At 40.7% G+C, this 22,080-nt stretch overlaps 1 protein-coding gene across 1 annotated transcript in view; it reads left to right on the forward strand.

Annotated features, from left to right (window-relative positions):
* The first annotated feature begins 1,428 nt into the window (after positions 1–1,428).
* LOC125461565 (double-strand-break repair protein rad21 homolog) overlaps positions 1,429–22,080 on the forward strand; it is an 82,250-nt gene continuing 61,598 nt past the window's right edge. The window contains exons 1-4 of the mRNA XM_059652628.1: positions 1,429–1,522; positions 10,163–10,345; positions 17,013–17,142; positions 19,357–19,456. Of these exons, the coding sequence (XP_059508611.1) occupies positions 10,202–10,345; positions 17,013–17,142; positions 19,357–19,456 (374 nt within the window). The 5' untranslated portion in view covers positions 1,429–1,522; positions 10,163–10,201. The remainder of the gene's footprint in view (positions 1,523–10,162; positions 10,346–17,012; positions 17,143–19,356; positions 19,457–22,080) is intronic.

Here is a 22,080-nt window from a genome sequence, read left to right on the forward strand (position 1 = left end):
CACAGAATCCCTACAGTACGAAAATTGACCCTTCGGCCCAACAAATCCACCCCAATCCTCAGAGCAACTTAGAACATAGAACATTACAGCGCAGTACAGGCCCTTGACGCTGCGCCGACCTGTGAAACCAATCTGAAGCCCATCTAACCTACACTATTTCATTATCATCCATATGTTTATCCAATGACCATTTAAATGCCCTTTTGGCAAGTCTACTACTGTTGCAGGCAAGGCATTCCAGGCCCTTGCTATTCTCTGAGTAGTCTCTCCGACTGTGTAATGGAGGAAAAGGTCCTCGATGAAGCATCTGAAGGTGGATGGCCTTGAACACTGAGGAATCCTTGCAGAGATGTTCTACAGCTGAAATAATTTCCCTCCAACAACCTTAAATGTCTTCCTTTACAATAGGCCCGCCTCCAAATAGTAAAGATTTATCCCCTAATTCATTGATGCCAGATTATGCCAGAAGTTGTTCTCTCTCATATTTTAATTCTGTCAAATATTTTTCTTGCTATGATACAGGAGATAGTTGCCCTATGAAGACTGGTGGTAGAATTTCTCCTGGACCTCTGCACTACTGATACTGATGGTGTCTCATAACGACCTGGTTTGTCCAAAAATAAGGGTGGCTTGTCACCAAAAGGGAAAATTTAGAGGCGAAAGGTGTTCACATGACATACTTACATTTTTTAAGCGCTTGTGGTTTTCGTTATTGTGACAATAATAACCTGCTAATCTCCTTTCAGCAGCATTTCCCAGCACAGGGCTTCTGTAGACAATACTGTGCGTGTAACTTAGCTGCCATTGCCCTTTGTGCTGGTAACACGGTTTAAAAGATAGCACTGTGCATTCATCCATTCCATCGCACAGGTGGAGTTCAAGCAGTCTTGATTCGTAACACCGAAGAATCCATGTGTCTAGCCAAGATAGGAAACAAATTGGGGGTTTGGCGGTCGACGGGCGTAGAGATTAGGGGCGAGTACGGACAGGAGAGATGGTAGAGCACGGATGACGGGAAGGACAGTTTTGGAGAAGGGGGTTCAGTTTTTAGGAGGTTCAGGGAATGATACTTTAGGGGTCAGGATGTATAGCGGTGGGGGAACCGAATGATGGAGACGGGAGGGTACGGAGAGGTGATAGAGGGATGGGTACGGAGAAGCAGAGGACGAGGAAGTTTGGGAAAGAGGAGGAGGAAGGGGGTGTTGAGGTGGCGTCGTGGACGTTGAGGTGGCGATGGGCGGGGTGTGGTGTTGGAGAGGAAGGGGGCGGGGCTGGCACGCGGCCGTTTCCACCGCGCCGCTCCAACCGCCGACCGCGTGATTCTAACGGTCAGTGAGCCGCGTGCCGAGGTCCACAGCCTCCCACCCCGCCCCCGTACCGCGAGAAGGGCGCGCAGATTTGGCGCGAAGTTGGGGACGGACCGTCTGTGAGGAGTAGTCCTGGATTTGAGCCTACAGCGGCTAGAGTAAACGCTAACCGGGGGCTGCACTAACTGTAGCCGCTTTTACTCAAGGCTGGCAAGGTGATGAGCGTTGCTGAAAGGCGCGACTCTACTTTTCTGTCGCACCCTCAGGCTGTGGGAATGTGAATGAAAGCGACAGCCATTGCACATGAATGAGTGCATCCAGGGTCTGGGAGCGGGTACAGTGAAGGGGATTTCAACACATGATGAGGAATCTGGCCCCTTACCAAGTCCTGTTCCAAACTCGGTACCATCATCTTTCAGTTGCAACAGTGATGATCGCTGCAATCGTCATTCACTCAAATTCGCAAATGACGATGCAGACTTGATTTTCAGAAACTTTATAGCTTTGGACGTTGGCGCTGTTTTGCATCGTGCTTCTTTGGCCGTTCTTGTGCAACCCTATTGTTCAGAGCACAACTTTGGTGATTCTGATGGAGGGAAACACATTTGGATCCTGGGGTTTACGGGGTCAGCATACTATATACTGGGGGCTTACAGGTTCAGCGTCCTGGACAGCGAATGTCACAGAATTACTGCTCCAGGACACTGAGAAGTCAGAGTCAGTGCCCTGGACACTAGGGGTTTGAAGGCCAACATGCTGGATCATGGGGCAGTTACAAGGTCAGCATCCTGGACACTGGGGTTGGGGTGGTTACAGGGTCAGTATCTGGTATATAGGGGAGTTCTAACATCACTACCTGGACACAGGAAAGTAACGGGATCTCTACCCTGGACATTGGGAGGTTACAGGGTCAGTGCCCTGGACATGGGGAAGTTGTAGGTTCAGTGCCCCGACACTTGGAGGAACAGGACACTGGACAAGATGGGGGAGGTGAGGAGAAGTTAAAGCAGGATCTCTGTCCTGGACAGTGAAAAGTTACAGGACCACAGACCCAGACACTGTGTGTGTGTTGGGGGTGTTGGAGGCGGAGAGAACCTAGCTACTGCTCAAGATACCATGGAGTGCAGGGTCACTGCCTTGGAAACTGTGGAGTACAAGGATATTACCTGGGATTCAAGTGCATATGGTCATTAATGTAGACTTTTTGTGCAGATTTACAGTTACGTTTTCAAGGTTGGAAAGATTTTTTTGCTTATGGGTTGAATCACATTTGTATTTATTTAGAAGATTGCATAGCACTTTAAACCCATAAGGTATGTGACCCTTTACCCAGGAGTTCCTCTTACTCTCGTGGGATCACTAAATGCCATAATGCTCCAAATTAATTTGGAGTTAGTAATTAGCCAGTTATTAAGCAGGAAAAATCTGGCATTACATCCACAGAATTTAAGTGGGATGCCAAAATATATGATTTTACAGTTCAGTTATTTGTTTTTATTCATCAACGGGATGAGGGCATTACAGGCTAGGCAGCATTTATTATTCATCAATAATTGCCCAGAGGGCAGTTGGGTGTCACCCACATTGCTGTGAGTCTGGAGTCACATATAGGCCATTCGTGAACCAGATGGGTTTTCCCAACAATTGGCAATGGATTCATGGTCACCATTAGGTTCTTAATTCCAGTTATTTTTATTGAATTCACATTCCACCATCTGCTGTGGTGGGATTCTAACCCTGCTGTATTTGAATATAGTGGTCTAACATATCTGGGCAGATAATTTTGAATCATAATTTCATTATTCTATATTTGTGATAAATTATATAAGTTATATGCACATAATGGTGCCAGGCTGTCCATTACATAGTAGTGGCTAAGACTACCAAAACAGTATAATTGAAGGTGCAGCTGAATCCCTCGATACGATAATTTCCTCCTAAGTGCTTACATGTAATGCTTAAAATGATATGGCATATTACCATATCAAAGCTTATCAAAGTGCTTGAGAAAGAAAATTTCATTTGAAATGTTGTGACTGTTATATGGATAAATATTTAAGCTATTTCATAATGACATCTCACAAGATTTTGATGCAGTTTTTTGCGATGTCACTTGAAGGTGAAAGTAATGTACAGTTCATGTATTCTGGGACCTTTAACAATACATCAGAATAGGTAGACAGTAGATTTAACACTTCAATCAAGATGCGACTACTGAATCAATGAAACAATCCCATTTGGTACTACTCAGAAACTATGAGCTTATGTTGATGGTAATTTAATACTATTTTTTGAATACATTCATTGGATGTGGGCATCACTGTCTCAGCCAGCATTTATTGTCTATACATATTTGCCATGGAGAAAGTGGTAGTAATCAGTCTGCAGACCACAGCAGACCTGAGGGTATAGTTCCATCCACCATGCTGTGACGGAGGGAGATCAGGCTTTTGACTGAGAGATAATTAAGATGTGATATAATTTCAGGTTAGTATGTGACTCAGCTAGGAACCTTCAGATGTTAGTGTTCCCGTGCATCTACCACCTTTGTCTTTTTAGGTGGTAGAGTTTGCAGGTTTTTAAGATGCTGTCAGAGGAGCTGTAGTGAGTTACTCTAGTACAACCTGTACATGGGATTTACTGTTGCCGGAGTATTGGTAGTGAGCAAATGAATGTTGAATGTGGTGGATTTACCAATCAAGCGAATGCTGCTTGATAGTCATTGAAGCAGCACTCATCCAGGCAAATAAGCATTAGCTTCTGACTTGTGTTTTGTGTATGGTGGGCAGGCATTGGTCAGTCAGGAATTACTCATCTCAGAATTCCCAACCTCTGACCTCCCCTTGTAGCCACAGTATTGATTTGGTTGGTCCCCTTCAGTTTCTGGTCAGTGCTAATATCCAAGATGTTAATAGTACTGGGAATTCACTGAACTTTAAGAAGCAATTGTCAGACTGTCGTTGAGAATCTTTGAGATGGTCATCACCTCACACATGTATAGTGTGAATATTACTTATGACCTAACAATGCAAACCTGAATGTTCCCTGGATTGCCAGCAAACATCCCTATTTTTTACATTATTGTGGAGGGTTTGGTGAAACAGATGAAATGGCCTGGGACACTACCCTGAGGAGTTTGTGTGCCATTGCCTGTGGTGAAGATAATTGACTTCCAACAGCCATAGCCATCCTCCTTTGTGCTAGGTTTGATTTCAGCCAACAGAGTGTTTCTCCCTGATTCCAGTTTCTTCTAATTTTTCTAGGGGTCCTTAATGCCACAAGTCAAATGCTGTCTTGATGTTAAGTACAGTAACTCCTATTTCACCACTACAGTTTGGCTCTTTTGTCCTTCTTTAGACAGTGGCTCTAATGAGGTGAGGAGTGGGTGACCCTCTGAAACTTAAAGTGAATGTCATTGAACAAGTGCTGCTTGATAAGCACTGTTGATGACCCTTCCATTACTTTGGTGATGGCAGAGTATAGGTTGATAATTGACTGGATTAGATTTGACCTTATTCTTATGAACGGGATGTATGTGGGAAGTTTTCTACAATGTCAGGTAGATGTTAGTGTTCCAACTATACTGGAACAGCTCGGTAAGGGCTGCAGCTATTTCCAGAGCATGCCTTCAGTGCTATTGCCAGAATATTGTCAGTGCTCACAGCCTTTGCAGAAGCCAGTGCACTCAGCAGTTTCTTGATAACACAGGCAGTGAATTGCATTGGTTGAAGCAGGGCTCTGTGATGCTGGGGACCGCAGGAGGAAGCTCAGATAGATCATCCATTTAGCACTTTCAGCTGAAGGCACAATCTTTTGAAGGTGGACAGTGTGACCAACTTGGTTACATTATGATATATTTCTTGTGATTTTGTTTGTGCATGCATCTATGAAAATGCAAAAGTCCTGTATTTGGATACATGTACTATTTAACGTGACATTTCTTGTCATGCCACTTCCATCAAGCTAATTCTGTTATGCTGTGGAAAGTTCTGTTCTGCATTTAACTTGACAATGAATTCTCTTCATTTCGAAGGCAGTTGGTGCAATGTTCACCACACCCATCTAAGGCCTGCTAGCATCTGCTCATATCCAGTGGTTCCATTCCAACTGCTTGTAGCTATCTTTTGCCTTGTTCCAGCCTGAACCCCACATTCCCGAAATCTTCTTTTTATGTGGGCTATTAATTCAGTAATTCCGAGATGTTTGTATGTAGATTAAAATGTCTATTACTCAATCTTCTTTAGTATTGTACATGGAAAACCAAGTGAAATAAAATTCAATGTTGAGGGATCAATTGAACCCAGGGCAGCTGGAAAAAAAGGGACCTATTTTGAAAACTATTCTTGCTCTAACACAGTTTGATCTTGTATTATTGATAGTTAAATATCAGTACAAACAGCAGTTCATGAAATACAGTTGGTTGGAACATATGGGTTTCTTGGTACTGTAGACTGAGGGCTTAGAACATGGAAAACTGAAGCACTGTAGTTCTGCCAGTGACAGGAAGATTCATTTAGTGTTGCAAATTGCAATTTCATTAAATAGAGTTAAAATTTAAATAAGACTGAGAACTGGAACCAAAGGCTTTGAAGCAGAAAGTATATGTAAATGCATTATTTTCAATATAATATAGACTTATATTAGTCAATCTTCCAAAGCATTGTGGATACAGAATAAAAATCTAAGGCCATGCTGCTGAAATGACGTAATCTATTGCTGTCAATCAACTCATTAGGAGCTGATCAGGCAACGCTTAAGCAAGTTAACCCTGTTAGCAACATGAAGTGACATGAAGCTCACTTGAAGCCACTGGCCAATCAGATGCTGGCAGCTTCAGGATCCAGGTGGTCTGTCAAGCTCTTCTTCTGAGGAAATCCAATGATAAAGGTCATTAAATTTTATTTTATTATTGAGGAGTGGGGTTATCACCCTTGGGTTAGGGAGCCCCCCTTGCCTACCATTCATGTCTCTGACTGGAACATTTGGAAGTCCCCCTCCAAACTTGATGCTGTGTTCTCAGGGGCAGACATCCAACTCAGAACTGAACCAGGCTACATCTCTGGACTCTGCTTGCTGTCATATTACTCACTTACTTTGACTCAACCTGGACGCTCACAGAACCCTACCTTCCATGCCTTGCCTTGACTTTTTGCGCTTTGCCCCCTCAGAAGGACATACCATACCCATATTGCTGTTGCCTTGCCCAGCTGTTTAGTACAGATGCGAAGCCATGTAGCGTGTCACAGTTGTCAGCAGGATTTTACTTAAGGTTCCAGGCATAGTAAGTCAGGGCAACCTCTGATTGTAGACTAAGCCCTGCTCAGAGTGGTCAGAGTCAGGATCTTCTCTTCATAACGGTTGAGGAGCTGAAATTAGGCAGTACACCACTTGTCTTAACTCTTTCTGCCCTGCTGTGATCTGTTTTCCTCATGGAAAGAGACACAGGCAGGTATTACGGAAAGTGAAAGTGGGTGGCTCTGCTGTTACTGTTAATGCATATGGAGAGGTGTCTAATCAAGTGAGTAGGCAGCACAGAAGGCATGTATTGTCATTGGTGTCAGGGGTTGGGGTGGATGACAGTGAGTGAGAAAAGATCTTACAGGCAGTAGTGAAATTGGTAGAGCTTGAGCATTGTTGGAAGGTCGGTACAGTAGCAGAGATAGAATGAGTGTAGGATATCACAAAGAAGAAGGTGACGTGTGTGGTAGTGGAGTGGAGAAGATTATTGACCTCCACATTACAGTACTATGCAATCCTCTGGCTGAGATTGCTTTAAGCTGGTTGGCAACCTCAGAGCAGGCTGACATGATTTTATATCGCCCAGGTGGAAAAGGAAGTCCTGCGTTGGCATCACTCTATATAGCAAATTCTACAGGACTTTGTAAGCTGAGCAGGGTGCCAGTATGCCCCCTGTCTATCATGTCAGGAGCAAATGTTAGGAACCATATAGGGTTGCTCCAGACTGACAGTGATTGTCAGGGTACACAATGGGCTACTAAATTAGCATGGCTGCAATGAATGCTGGTGAATTCAAAGACACCCGAGTGGCATGTTTTTTGGGACCATGCGCAGTAACACAGGCAGAAATTAGACACAAGAGATACCATAGAGTGTGATAGGCAATTAATGAGGAGGAGAACTTGCAAGGTGTCTTGACACCAAACCCTCCACACATTTAACACAACTTGGACTCAGAAAAGTAAAATGCAGTCCTGATTGTGTTTTTTAGATAAATCTTGCCTGTAATTATGTACATTTTAGAAAACATTTAACAAGGTGTCACAAAATTATTGGAAACAAATGAGGAAAAATACATTAGGGAGTGTCACCAAATTGACTTCAGAACTGATCAGAAAGAAAGAAACAAAGCTTTTAGCACAGTACATGTGGAGTTTGGAAGTATGCAGCAATCTCAAAGGACCCATTTTGTAACTTATGGATATAGGCCTGGAGGGAGTAGTGCGCACATTTGCTGGCAATAACAAAATAGGCATAGTAAGTCATTCTTAGGTATAAAGGGGCTGCAAGATATACAATAGCATGCAGAAACGAGGAAAATGAAATGCAGTTTCAGTAATTTTAATTTGGTACATTCAGCTGCATTGAAAAGGTAATAATTCTTTGAATTTGAGGAAAGTTGGACATTTTAATAACAGAGAAGGAAATGGATTATGTAGAGTGGTAGAAGATATCATTATGTTCCTCAGACATTACGTGTCACACCACAAGTCTGAAAAACCATCAATAATGTAGTGGAATTCTGAATTTTATTGTGAAAGTTGCAGTAGTTAAGATGTAATTGTGAATCTGTATGACATTTTGGCAAATTCAAACAAGCATAAAGGAAGACCTGAAAAATTAAGTTCATTCTCATTAGAGTAAATGGTGTGATTTGACAGAAATGTTTAAGATTAGAAAGCAATAGAATTCTGCAAAAAATAAAGCTTTTCAGTGCCTGAGGGATTTCAAAAAAAGGGGGCATTGTCATAAGATTGAATGTGAAAAATTTAAGACAAAGAACTGGAGGAACATTTTTACATAGAGGTTAGAGATAGTAAGGTGTAGAGCTGGATGAACACAGCAGGCAAAGCAGCTTCATAGGAGCAGGAAAGCTTTACATAGAGGTTGCCAGCTGTGATTGAAGCAGAGAGCATGGCAACATTTCGGAAGTTTAGAACAGTCCAAAGAAATTTGTAAACATTGTAAAAACACTGAATTCAGTCTACTACTTATAAGCACCAGCATGAAATAGTTTGGTCAAATGCATGTTTTCATTTTGTAATTTTTTCATATTTTCTGTTTATTATATTGAATGAATAAATACCATTTAGCTCATGGAACTTACTTTTACAATTCCCTTGCATAAGTTGCACTGTTTAGATCATTAAACCTTCTAATATTTATAACGAATCCTGATTCTAAGCATAAATTTGTGTGTTTGAAATAAAGTATTAGTGCATAGGATGACATTCACCTCATTGTTTCTTTTGCTCTTTGAAAGTGGATTGCATTAATATACTGTATTTTGTCACCCAGAGCCCTGTACATTTTCAAGCAATCAAATGTTTATTCAATAAAAGCAATGTTTGGAGATATTCAGTAGCCTGGAAGCATCTATGGAGAGAGAAAAACAAAATCAATGTTTTGAGTTTGATGTAACAAAGTGTGGAGCTGGATGAACACAGCAGGAGCAGCATCTTAGGAGCACAAAAGCTGACATTTCAGGCCCGAAACGTCAGCTTTTGTGCTGCTAAGATGCTGCTTGGCCTGCTGTGTTCATCCAGCTCTACACATTGTTATCTGGGATTCTTCAGCATGTGCAGTTCCCATTATCTCTGATCACAATTTTTGAGTTTGATGTGACTAATTTGCTTCTCTCTCCACAAATGTTGCTAGACCTGCTGAGCTTCTCCAGTGCTTTCTGTTTTTATTTAAAATTGCCAGAGTCTGCACTATGTTGCTTTGATTTAAATATTGATCCAATTCCATTTTGTACATTATTTTTGAATACAAAATAAAAAGAAAACACAGCCATGGTTAAGTTTTTTTCCCTAAAATGCTGGCAAAAATATGATTTACAATTGTGGAGAAAATCTTGGGTTTCTAAAAGTGTAGTATGACGTTTGAGAATATAATCTGTTGGTAATGAACAGTTATTTCTCCCTAGTAGGAATAATATTTAGATTCACAAAATATTCAAACTGTTAAAACTGTATATGTGTCCTCCAATGTTTGTACTTCGGCAATCATTCCATTTGTTTGCAATCCAAATTAAAGTTGCAAACATAAATAACAGTTGGGCTAGTGATATATTTATGAAACAGAGAAGTAGCCTGTGAACAATGCACACTGATGGTTGTGACTGCCTGAATAAAAACAATTTCACATAAATATTTATACTGAACCTCCAACAACAGAGTTGACTAAACTGATCAGATTCAAAGTCCCACATCATCTTTTGATTCTTTGATGGGATGTGAGTGTGACTGGTAGGCTCAGCATTCATTTTCCATTCCTAATTACCTTTTGAGAACATGATAGTGAGTGGTGTGGCAGGCACACACACATTGCTTCAGGAAGGGAGTTCCTGTATTCCAGTTCAGTGGTCAAGATATTGTGTAGCTTCAGGTGGATTAACAAATTAGGGAATTCCAAATATATTGCTAGTATGTTGTGGATCAACTTAGTCAAGCCCTAATACCTTATATCATGTGTGTGTCAGTAATAACCAGGAAATGAGAAAGATAGTACATTCTAGTGATGTAGCCATGTGCTTAAGATTCTTACATATAACTGTTTTGTTCTTAGTATAATGCATTATCCAATAGGTTCACTGTTTCTATTTCCCTTGCCAGCATTTTCTCCAACTTGAGGTAGTTGTAGCAGCTGCAGCGATGTTTTATGCTACCTTATTTCTGAACAAGCGTGGGCCACTGGCAAAGATTTGGCTAGCTGCCCATTGGGACAAAAAGCTTACAAAAGCCCATGTGTTTGAGTGCAACCTGGAGACTACTGTGGAAAACATTATTTCACCTAAGGTAAAGTAATTGAATGTGCATTAAATGAGCTTTTGCTGAAATATTATATATCACAGTTGTTAGTATAAATTGTTTCATACATGGAACTTAGTTTCAGATAAGTTTTAAATCAATGGTTCAAAAATTAGTTCATGTCATGTGATCTATAGTATTCAGTTGACATCCTGTGGCATTTCAAAATGGCTACTGAAAGTTTATGCACTGTTTAGTTAGCAGTTTGAGGCAATATTTCTTCCTTATTGACTTTGGCTTTCTTTATTAATTAGAGTCTGTTTTACTTTCTGTTCAAAGCTAAGCAGAATGTTTACAATTGACTTGCTACTAAAGGTAATATCAATTACAAATATCTGTAACTATTCACATTTCAAATATTCATATTATTCAGTCTTGTGTGTTGATTTCCCTGTTTGATAATGTTTTTGTCAACTTGCTATCACATTCTAAAAAGAATGCAGTGACTCAGGTCACTGGTAAGAGAAAACTGTTTCTTGTTCATTTCAGTATACTCAATATCTTCCATCTCTGACCGTAGTGTTGTGGCCCAGCTCATCATCCAAGATTCACTGTCAGCCAAGGCTGTAGAGGCATTGGTAGTCGATTGCCTCTGCGTAATTTCTCCCACCAGAGGTGACAATGATCCACAAGAGAGACTGGATTCCTGCTTGAGACATTACAAGGAGTTAAATTGTTTTTAAAACAAATATGTGGATTAAATATTGCTCAATGGCTAAATATGATGTATATTTCCCTGACACCCATATAAATTTAAATTACACATGAAAGTTGGATGGCTTTTTAACATTTAGCTGTGCTACATATCATTAGACATCCAATGGAATGCACGTCACATATTTACTGAATGCTTATTTGAATGAATGTTTGTGGTCTTTGTCATAACTAAGTAAAGTCTGTGATTATATTTGGTAATCAGGTAATGTACATTGGTAAATACAAAAGGTGTTTGCTTGTTCTGAAATGAATATTTTGAATTATAACAGATTACAACTAAATTGGTTTGTTAAAACCCAAGATCTGCCTTTGTGCACATCATCTAAAAAACATTTTCTCTGTTTCACTCTACTTTGTACCAAAAGATCATACTGGACTCAATCCTAGGCTGTAATTTACCAAACACTGGCTACATGTCAATAATGAAGGATTTCTTAGAAGGTTCCTCTGTGAATGCTCTAATGAGTTATCTCTTTCATTTCTCTGCGACACACTTCATTATGTATGGTACCTCTAAGGTACTGCACCTGTGCAGTCAGGTGCTGACCAGTGGTAGAAGTACTCATTATAGTTGGGACCTTCTGAGGTCCCTGCTGCTGGTGCCATATTTAAAACCCAACTGTGCATTAGGTCAGTTGTTGCCAGCCATGATTGTCCTTCATAGTTCACATTGTAGGAGGAAACTGATAAAGGAAAGTTTCTGAGTGCACATAGGTAGCGTAGGCTACATCTAATAGGATCGCACTATCAAAAGCGTTTTACCTCTTTATAACATTACCTGTTTGATTGCCATTGAAATTGCAGCTACAAGAATCATGTTGCACAGTCTATCCATTCTTAGTTTCATACCCTGGCTAAGGGAGTGCTGCTGTAAAATGCAGAATAGCACACAATCTTGCATTGTTCACTGTGACAGCATCACATGTTTGAAAGCCTTCAAACAGTTGAAAGTGTAATTTTTTTATTGAACAACAAGGAAAGCAAAAAAGATGTTGCTCTTCTGGGAACAAACAGGGTTTCTTGTCTTATGAGCAACAAAAATCAATGATTGCCTCACTAGCTCTCATCTGTTGAAACTGGGTGTCAGTTAAGTCTTGTCTGGTTTGTTGTGCCTGAGACTGTACTACTCTGTCATGCTGAAGGTGATATTCCTCCTGGCCAATGACCTCACCTTCCAATCTGGAAGACTTGCTGCTCTCCCAGCTCTTTAGAGTCCATCACTCAATGCCTGCTGTAGTTGTACAGGCCACTGCAGGTATTGATTATGCTGTACATTTTGTCTCGACTGTATTGCAAGACTGCCCTCAGATTGATATAAATATCAGAACCTTATCTTCAGGAAGCCTAGTGTCTGCTCCAGCACAGCCCAGGTGGAAGAATGGGCTTGGAGACAATAAGGACCGAAGATGCTGGAAGCCAGAGTCTATAGGTGTGAGGCTGGAAAAGCACAGCAGGTCACACAGCATCGGAGGAGCAGGTAAGTCAACATTTTGGGCCGAAACCCTTCATCAGGACTGCACTATATTTACTCAAACTCAGTTATGGTTGCTGGGAACAATCCCTGTCTCCCAGGGACCACCCTTGAAAGACATCCAGCCCGGCAGAGCAGGAATGTGAGAAACGTAAGGATGTAGGCAATTTCCAGGATACTTGGCACAGACTTGTGAAATGTGGTACCAATCATCAGATTAATTTGAATTAGTTTTATTGTCACGTACTCAAATGACTACAGTGAAAAGTTTACAAGTCGCCACTTACAGTGCCAAATTAGGTACAAAGTACCTAGTAACTGTTCTTAAGGGGAAAAATGTTAGAAAAATAAAGAAATAATAAGTCCAAAATTTCAGATTGTAGCAATAAATTAGAAAATAGAGAAATTTAAAAAGTTTGGAACAACAGTCCTTCCCACTCAGTCCACACTGGCACATAGCCTCCAGTGCAGACCAAGCGTTCACTCTAGACTGCGCCTGGCTTCATCTCGAGATCGGGAGACCGCTTTGGAATCACCTTCACCAAGCCGGTAGATCGTGATTTGTATACAGTTGGAATGGAATCCTGTTCTATTGAGGAAGACTATGTCATTATGATATGGTAGTGTTAGTGCGACGAGTATATAGACAATAGGGTTCCGCACCTGGGGAAAGTCAGTTATATTAGCAAAGCCTACAGCCCAGAATGCAGCACTGACTTTGTCAAGGGAAAAGAAGATGAAGCAGTGTGACCTATTGCAAATTGCATGTAGTATGTAAGTGCCTGATTATGCATTTGTCTCTTGAATTGCCTCACACTGCTGACGAGTCGAACCAGATTGTTCAGAAAGAAGCGTAAGCTTAGTCTGTCTACTCTGCTTGTGGTCTCAGCTATTTTTAATTTTTATTGTGCATTTATAATTTGAATGAGAATGGACGCTAGAGTAGATTATGTTTCACAAAGTGAATCATAGGCTCAACTGAGTCATTTGGATCATTCATTCACACTCTCCCTCCCTCTGTCTCTCTCACACTCACTAACTCTTAAATGTTGACTTGTCTGTGTTATACTTATTGTACCCTCTGGCATCCCAGCATACTGCCTTGGAATTCTGTGATCAGCACCCCCCCTCCTCCCAGTAGGCACTATGTGAGAAAGTGCTTAAAAAAAGTAAGCGGAATGCTGGTCTGATGCATGAAATAGGTGCCTGTTTCTGTGCTCAAAGCAGCCTGGCAGCAGCATTACTTTATGTGCTCCAGCCCGTAGCATTGAAGTGGATAACTATGTTTTAAGTGAGTTGGAGGCATGCCATAATGATATGATGAATCTGGCATGTGTCTGTTGTCAAACTTTGAGATGGAGATGCAGATCTCCATGGAGGTTATTCTGAGGCATTGGGGACTGCTGGCCGACATGTAGCTACTGAGGAGCAAGTGACGAACTGGAGCTGCCAGGTACTTGTTCTGATTTTCATGTCGGGAATTGTCACTGCCACTTTTTCTCCATCCTTCAGGAGAACAGAAAAGTGCATATAGTGAGATTAGGTTCTAGTGGATATAAATGCGTGCAAACAGGCTGTAGATTCTTGCCTCGTTCTCAACTTTTGAGAATATTATTATTCTAAGCTCATCACGTTTTCTAAGCTGACCTGCTATTGACCACGTCATGCAAGGCTTGGAAAATTCCATCATCTAAAGATGATGCCAGACCGGCTGAGTTTTTCCAGTTTTGTGTTTTATCGGGTGAATTGTTGGATCATAAAGAGAGTCAGGAAGTGAGTTACTCACTGCAGTATCGCTAGCCTCAGATCTGTTCTTGTAGTCACTGTATTTTTATGGCTAGTCTAGTTCAATTTCTGGTCTGTAGTAATCCCCAGAACGTTGATAGTGGATGATTCAGAGATAGCAATGCTATTGAATGTGATGAGGCAGTGTTCTCTCCTGTTGGAGATGGAGATTGCTTGGCATTTGTATGGTGTGAATGTTACTTGCTACTTTTCAGCCCAAGCCTGGAAATTGTCTATGTCAGTATCTGAGGAATCATGAATTATGTTGAATATTGTGCAGTCATCAGCAGACTCCTTTTGACCTTAAAATTGAAGGAAATGTCATTGATGAAGCAACTCAGAACTTCCATGAGGGACTCCTGCAGTGATGTGCTGGAGCTGAGATGATTGAACTCCAATAGCTATAATCATCTTCCTTCTATGTGATTCATGATTCCAACCAGTGGAATTTTTTGCACTTTTCCCAATTGACTCCAAATTTGCGATGGTTCCATGATGCTACACTTGGTCAAATGCAACCTTGATGCCAAAAGCAGTCACTCTCACCTCACCTGTGGAATTTTGTCTGTGTTTATACTAATGTAGTAATTAGGTTAGGAGCTGAGAAGCCCTGACAAAACCCAAACTGGGCGTCAGTCATCAGGTTATTTCTGAGCAGGTGCTACTTGATAATACTGTTGATGACACCTTCTATCATTTTCCAGATGATTGAGAGTAGATTGATGGGGTGGCAGTTGGCTGGATTGGATTTCTCCTGCTTTTTTGTATACAGGACATACCTGAGCTATTTTCCATGTTTGGTCAATGACAATGTTGCAGCTGTACTGCAACAGCTTGGCCAGGGGCGCAGCAAGTCTGGACCAGGATTCTTCAGTACTGTTGCTGGAATGTTGTCAGGGCCCATTGCCTTTGCAGTGTCCAGTGCCTCCAGCTGTTTGTTCCTAACACGTGGAGTGAATCAAATTGGCTGAAATGGTATACATAATACTGGGGACATCTGAAGGAGGTCGAGATGGAGTCTTCAGTCAGCGTCTCTAGCTGTAGATTGTTGTGAATACTTTTGTCTTATTTCTTGCTCCCATGTGCTCTCCTCTTCCTTAGTTGAGGATGTAGATATATGTGGAGCCTCCTCAAGTGAGTTATTTAGTTGTCCACCACGATTCACAACTGGATGTGGTGACTGCAGAGCTTAGATCTGTTCTCTTGTTGCGGGATCGCTTAACTCTGCATATTTAGCATGCAAGAGCTCTATGTAACTTCACAAAGGTGACGCTTCATGTTTAGGTGTGCCTGCACTCTCCGTTGAGCCAGAATTGATCCTCTGGCTCGATGGCAGTACTAGAGTGGGGGATATGCCATGCCATGAGGTTGCAAATTGTGTTTGAGTATGAATCTCATGCTGCTGTTAGTCATAGAGTTGTATAGCATGGAAACAAATTCTCAGTTGACTCCAGTTTTACTGGGGCATCTTGATGCCACACTTGATCAAATGCACTTTGAATGTTAAGGGCAGTCACTCTCACCTCACTTGGAATTTAGCTGTTTTGTCCATGTTTATACTAATGCAGGAATTAGGCTAGGAGCTGAAAAGCCCTGCAGAACTCAAATTGGGTGACAGTAGTGCTGTACAGCATGGAAACAGTTCTGAGGAAGGGTCACCTGACCCAAAATATTAACTCTGATTTCTCTTCACAGATGCTGTCAGACCTGCTGAGCTTTTCCAGCAACTTCTGTTTTTGTTTCTAATTTACAGCATCTGCAGCACTTTTGGTTTTTATGGAAACAGACCTTTCACTCCAACTTGTCCATGCCACCCAGATACTCTAAATTACTCTAGGCCCATTTGCCAGCATTTGGCCCTTATCCTTCTAAAGTCTTCTTTTTCATATACACATCTAGATACCTTTTAAATGTTGTAATTGTACCAGCCTCCTCCATCTCATCTGGCAGCTCATTCCATAAGCCCGCCACTTGTGTGATAAAGTTGCCTCTTAAGTCCCTTTTAAATCTTTCCCCCTCATCTTAAACGTATGCATTCTAGTTTTGGACTTCTCCATCTCGGGGGAAAGACCTTCGGTATTCACTTTATCCGTACCCCTCATAATTTTATAAACCCCTGTAAAGTCACCCCTCAGCCTCCAATGCTCCAGGGAAAATAGCCCGATCCCATTCAGCTCTCCCTATAGCTCAGACCTGTCCACAGTGCCTTGTGGATGCCCTGTCTTGAGTTGCTCAATCTGTTCGAAGTCTGTCCCATTTAGCGTGGTGATAGTGCCATACATCTTGATGTAAGACAGTATCATTACAAAAGTGTGTGTCGTTTCCCCACCCCGCCAAGGACTGTGCAGTGGTCAGCCTTAGTGATACTTTCATGGATAGATGCATTTTTGGCAGACCGACTTGGTTAGGTTGAAGTTAAGTGTGTTTTTCCCTCTTAATGGTTCTCTCATCACCTGCTGCAGCCCAATTAAAATAAACTAAAACCAATTAAAATCTCAAAGGGAACTTAAAAGTTGTGTTGTCACTTGATACCAGTGGGTATCAAAATAGATGGAATATTGTGCATTTTTAATGAAGGATATGCAGAGAAATATATGAAGTACAAACATAAGGTTAGACATGATAAGGTAGCTTACTACTGTACAAAAAAAAAAATCAGTAATGTTTATGTGCCCTGTTTAGGTTAAAATAGCACTGAGAACTTCAGGACACCTGCTTTTAGGAGTAGTGAGGATTTACCATCGGAAGGCAAAGTACCTCTTAGCTGACTGCAATGAGGCATTCACAAAAATCAAGATAGCCTTTCGTCCTGGTACTGTACACTCACTTGAGCTCTAAGCATATTTGATTAAAAAAGGATTGTTTTTGATATGTGAAAGATTATTTTTGCATTTAGATGTCCATTAAATTAAATAAATAATAGGTTAAGTATTGGTGTAAGGAACATCAGAGATTTAGGGGCTTGCTTTGACCTTTGTGTTGCATCATCCACTCTAAAGCATCTGAATGTTAAGGCAGCCTTACTGAAAAGCCATCACTGTTTTCTGGGACTTGGTTGCAGTTGCTTGACCACTCCAAATGCCCGTACATGTCAGCCCATTCCACACCCACCTTCTTAAGCCCATCTTGCTACTGTGTCTCATGCCCTCATGACCTTTTGCTCTTCCACTTTCAATGCCAATTCACCAAGTAAGCACAATGGGCAGTTTCAAGAGCCATGTGGAGATTAAATAAAAGAAAAGTTCTAACTGTTATGGACGCTCCCTATATTATAGAAAAAATTCTTATTCAAAAATTCCCATTCAATACATATAAATCCACTAAATCCCATAAAAATTGCATTCAGAACCTTGCATCCTTTGATAACCTTTTGTAATTCAATCAAATTTACAGCCCCTCACTATGACCCTTTCTCCACTAGAGAAACTGAAGAAATTTTTTCTCTTATAGGGGCCTCTTCTGCATTGTCATAGCTAAATGCTGCTATTCATGTACTTTGTCAGCAGTTATGTGTTTCCATGTATCGTCTGGCCTGACCACGCATAAGAACTTGTAATAGGATTGGCAGCATTCCATTTTACAACATAGGAATAAGCAGACTAGATTTTTAAAAGTCCACGCCCTTCATGAATGACTTTCCTCAATTCTAAAGAAATAACAATTCCGCGTCAACATTTTCAGTTTATTGTAAAGCTATTAAATTGGTTTAAAAATGCTCATCTTTAAATCCATGTTGTATCTAGCTGCATGTTATAACCTTCTGTCCTTTGTAGCAATTTCCTATTGCTGTTGACATCAATGGTCAAATAAAACTGGGAATGCCAGAATTTGAAAGAGGCCAGAATTAGAGGAACATGGACATTTTGGAGGTTTGTTGGGCTGGAGTAGATTACACAGATGGAGAGAGCCAAGGTCATGGAGGGATTTGATATCAAAGATGAGATTTCAAAGTCAAGGTATTGACTGGGAGCCAGTGTAGGTCAGTGAACACTTTAAAGAAATGGGACTTGTTGTGAGCTACAAAATGGAACTGACCAGCAGCTTCTGCTGACTTACCATGCTAGTGTTTCAGTCACTATTTTGCTGAGAAACTCACTGAAAGTTGCAGTTAACTCTTAATGAACTGATTGGCAGGTGATATAGTGGGTTTTCTTGGCAATGGAGTATCGAGTGAGATATCTCTTATCATGCTCACCCCCACACTGAACAAATAAATGAGACAATGGTAGAAAAACTTAAGTAAAAAATGTCATTAAGACTGAAGAGAATACAAAACAGATTGAAATATTTTCTAAGTCTTTCTAAATATTTTTGTGTGTGATTATAAGGTCCCCATGATGATACTGCAGATAACAAAATGAGACTAATCTTTTTATTATTGAAAGAAAGATGTTATTAATTTTCTGCTTCAGGAAATTGTCATAGTTTTGCACACTAAACCATATCCTCGAAATGTACCACCTATAATTTGCTAAAAATGTTATTTTAAGTTTTGTCTTGTATTACAGGGACTGATTAGCCAAGTCATCTAATTGAGAAAGATATTTGATTAGATGTCTGAAATGTGCTGAATGAACTACATTATCTGAAGCAGAATCATAGGCATTATAACTGACTTCAACTGCTCTTCCTGGCTATGAGGAAGAAAATCAGCCAGGTTTCTCTTCCTAATCACTAGTATTTACCTCAGTTAGAATCTCCAAAGTGTACGAAGCTTAAGGGTGGACAAACATGAGCTTAGGTATTCTTATCCCATGGTTAAATGCTCCACCAAGTTTTATGCATGAATGGTGATCAGTTGCCTGACTCCCAGTACGATGGATAGATAACAGTAGGATGATTGACAAATGTGAAATTTTAATTTACAGTGAGCAGCAATTCAGAAATTGCTTTTGGGCTGAAATCAAATAATTGCAGAAACTAATGAAAAAGAAAAGCATTGTTGTTTGAAAATTTAGGAAAGCAAACTGGAAATAACTCAAATTGACCCATATACTGTATTCTGAATCATTGTTTGATGTTACAGATATTGTGGATCTTGCTGAAGAAAACCTTGAAGCCACCTACAATGCCATAACATTGCCAGAGGAGTTCCATGAATTTTCCAATCAGCTCCCTGATGTGGAGTGAGTCCCTGAACTTTATACACTGGTGGGCAAATCCGTACCAGTTCGCGGTTTGTGTAGATGCTGGAATTTTATGTCTCACAGCTAAAGTTGTGCTCTTAAAGCTGTTTAGTTTGCTGTTGATCTGCAGGGAGTGGTTTCCATTTGTGTTTTAAATAAAAGCCAATAGTGATCTTTAAAATTGGTGAATAAATACACAGAGAATATTCCTTTCCCCTTGTGAAGACTGTAAGGCAAGACCACAAACAGAATAAAAGCACCAAGAATTCCCAATGGGACTGGATTCCAAAAGGGTATGATTGATTTAGATGATGGGAAGAGATTTGAGTGGAATATAAACACTGGCATAAGCTGTGATCAGAGATAATGGGAACTGCAGATGCTGGAGAATCTGAGATAACAAATTGCGGAGCTGGATGAACACAGCAGGCCAAGCAGCGTCTTTGGAGCACAAAAGCTGATGTTTCGGGCCTAGACCCTTCATCAGAAAAGCATAAGCTGGTTGGACTGAATGACTTGGTATCATGCAGTATATCCTATATAATTTTATATATTTAAGATTTGCCTTTTAACCTTTGTTATTTAAATAATGTATACAATATCCATATTTTAGAAAGTGAGAATGTGTATGGTGGGATAAGGGACCTATTGTTCTTCTCTGTTGTGCATTGACTGCAATGTATATATAAGCCCTAACCATTTTATTTTTTTCCTCATTCATACTTTGCCATTTTGTGGTTGAAGCCATTCATGTTTTTTGGAATTGTCCTTCTGAGATTATTTTGCAAAACAGTGCCTGGTGTGTCTGGCTGTCACTGACCATTCACTTACTGGTTGAATGAAGTACTTAAGGTGACAAAATGTGCCACTTTATCATTGAGTGTTTTATATTTTTTGTTTAGCACCTATGTATATTAATATTTCAGTACCATTAATTCACTTGAATCCTTAAATTACTTTTCCCAAAAGTGGCTTCATTGGGACCATTTCAGAGCTTAAGATGCAATAAATCTTGACCAGGAATCCAGGGTCCCTCAAACATACCCCCTTTCAGTTGTAATGACATGGAATACGGGAATAGTGACCAATGACCTCATGGGAAGTATTGACATCTTTTTTATTAGCTGACTTCAGTTAATTCCTAAGCTTCAGGAAAACTGCTTGTGAGCAAGGAAGATCAGGAGAGATTTCTGCAGGCCACCAAGGCTTGCTAAATCCTCAATGAAAGCAGAAATTGCTGGAAGAACTCAGCAGATTTGGCAGCATCTGTGGAGAGAAAGTAGAGTTAACTTTTTTTAACCTTTTTCCCAAATACCCAAATCTCTTCCTTGCAAATGTACCTTTTCTTCCTGTATCAGAGATAATGGGATCTGCAGATGCTGGAGAATCCGAGATAACAAAGTGTGGAGCTGGATGAACACAACAGGCCAAGCAGCATCGTAGGAGCACAAAAGCTGACGTTTCGGGCCTAGCCCCTTCATCTGAAGGGTCGAGGCCCAAAGCGCCAGCATGGTCTAGGCCTGAAACATCAGCTTTTGTGCTCCTAAGATGCGCTTGGCCTGCTGTGTTCATCCAGCTCCACACTTCGTTGCCTTTTCTTCCTACTGTCTCATGTCCAATCACTATTGGACCTCTGCCCGTTTGTGGTCTCACTCCTCCAATACACCTCCTCGTTTCCTGTCAATCAGACAGCCTGCTGTTGTGAACCCAAGAGGGGAAAGTACCTTAAAGATATCCATTAGATAAAATTGTAAGACATTTGGGAAACCAATTCTCTGGGTTCCATTTTTCCCCATTGCTGTATGTGGAAGTTACCTTTAGGCTAAATTCCAGACCATTATCACTTATCATTCTACATGACTTCCGAAATTTCCAAATGTAGTAATTTATTTTGTCAGTATGATGATTCATTTTCTTTAACATTGTCATCATGCTTGTAAGTACGAGATTGTAGTAATTAGAGGTCATCCATTTCACTACTGTGTCTGATTCACGCTTAGGCTCTAAATGAGCATATTAACACCTACTTTTCTGCCCATGCTTTCCAGTTCCTTTGTGCTGACCTACTACCAGCTCAAACATGATTAGTACACAGCTTTATCACCGTAGATACATAAATGTCGTAACATTCACAAAGACAATTAAAGTGATATTGTACACAGAGATTGTGCTTGAAGACCGTTTTCAGTCCACTTCCAGACTGATAGAGCAGTAAATTCATCTTGATTTACAGAATTAAGAGCTGAATATTGGCAGCTTTCTGTTGACTTTACTTTGGAGTACAGGTAGCTCATCCTCAGAATTTCACCTAGCCCCATGCTTTGATTAGAACATTCTGATTTCTAGTAGTGCTGTGGAAAAAAGAATAGAAAGTCGTCCACAAGACTCCAACCATAGCAAAGTTAATGTGCTTTACTGTGTCTACATTAAATTGATTGTCAAGAGTTTACCACTTATCTGTGAAACGCTGCAACATTTATGCAAAAGAATTCGCCAAAGGGAAGTATGACAACAAAATGTGAGGCTGGATGAACACAGCAGGCCAAGCAGCATCTCAGGAGCACAAAAGCTTTTGTGCTCCTGAGATGCTGCTTGGCCTGCTGTGTTCATCCAGCCTCACATTT

Source organism: Stegostoma tigrinum, chromosome 19 (assembly GCF_030684315.1).
Source record: "Stegostoma tigrinum isolate sSteTig4 chromosome 19, sSteTig4.hap1, whole genome shotgun sequence".
In the NCBI taxonomy this organism is placed as follows: Eukaryota; Metazoa; Chordata; class Chondrichthyes; order Orectolobiformes; family Stegostomatidae; genus Stegostoma; species Stegostoma tigrinum.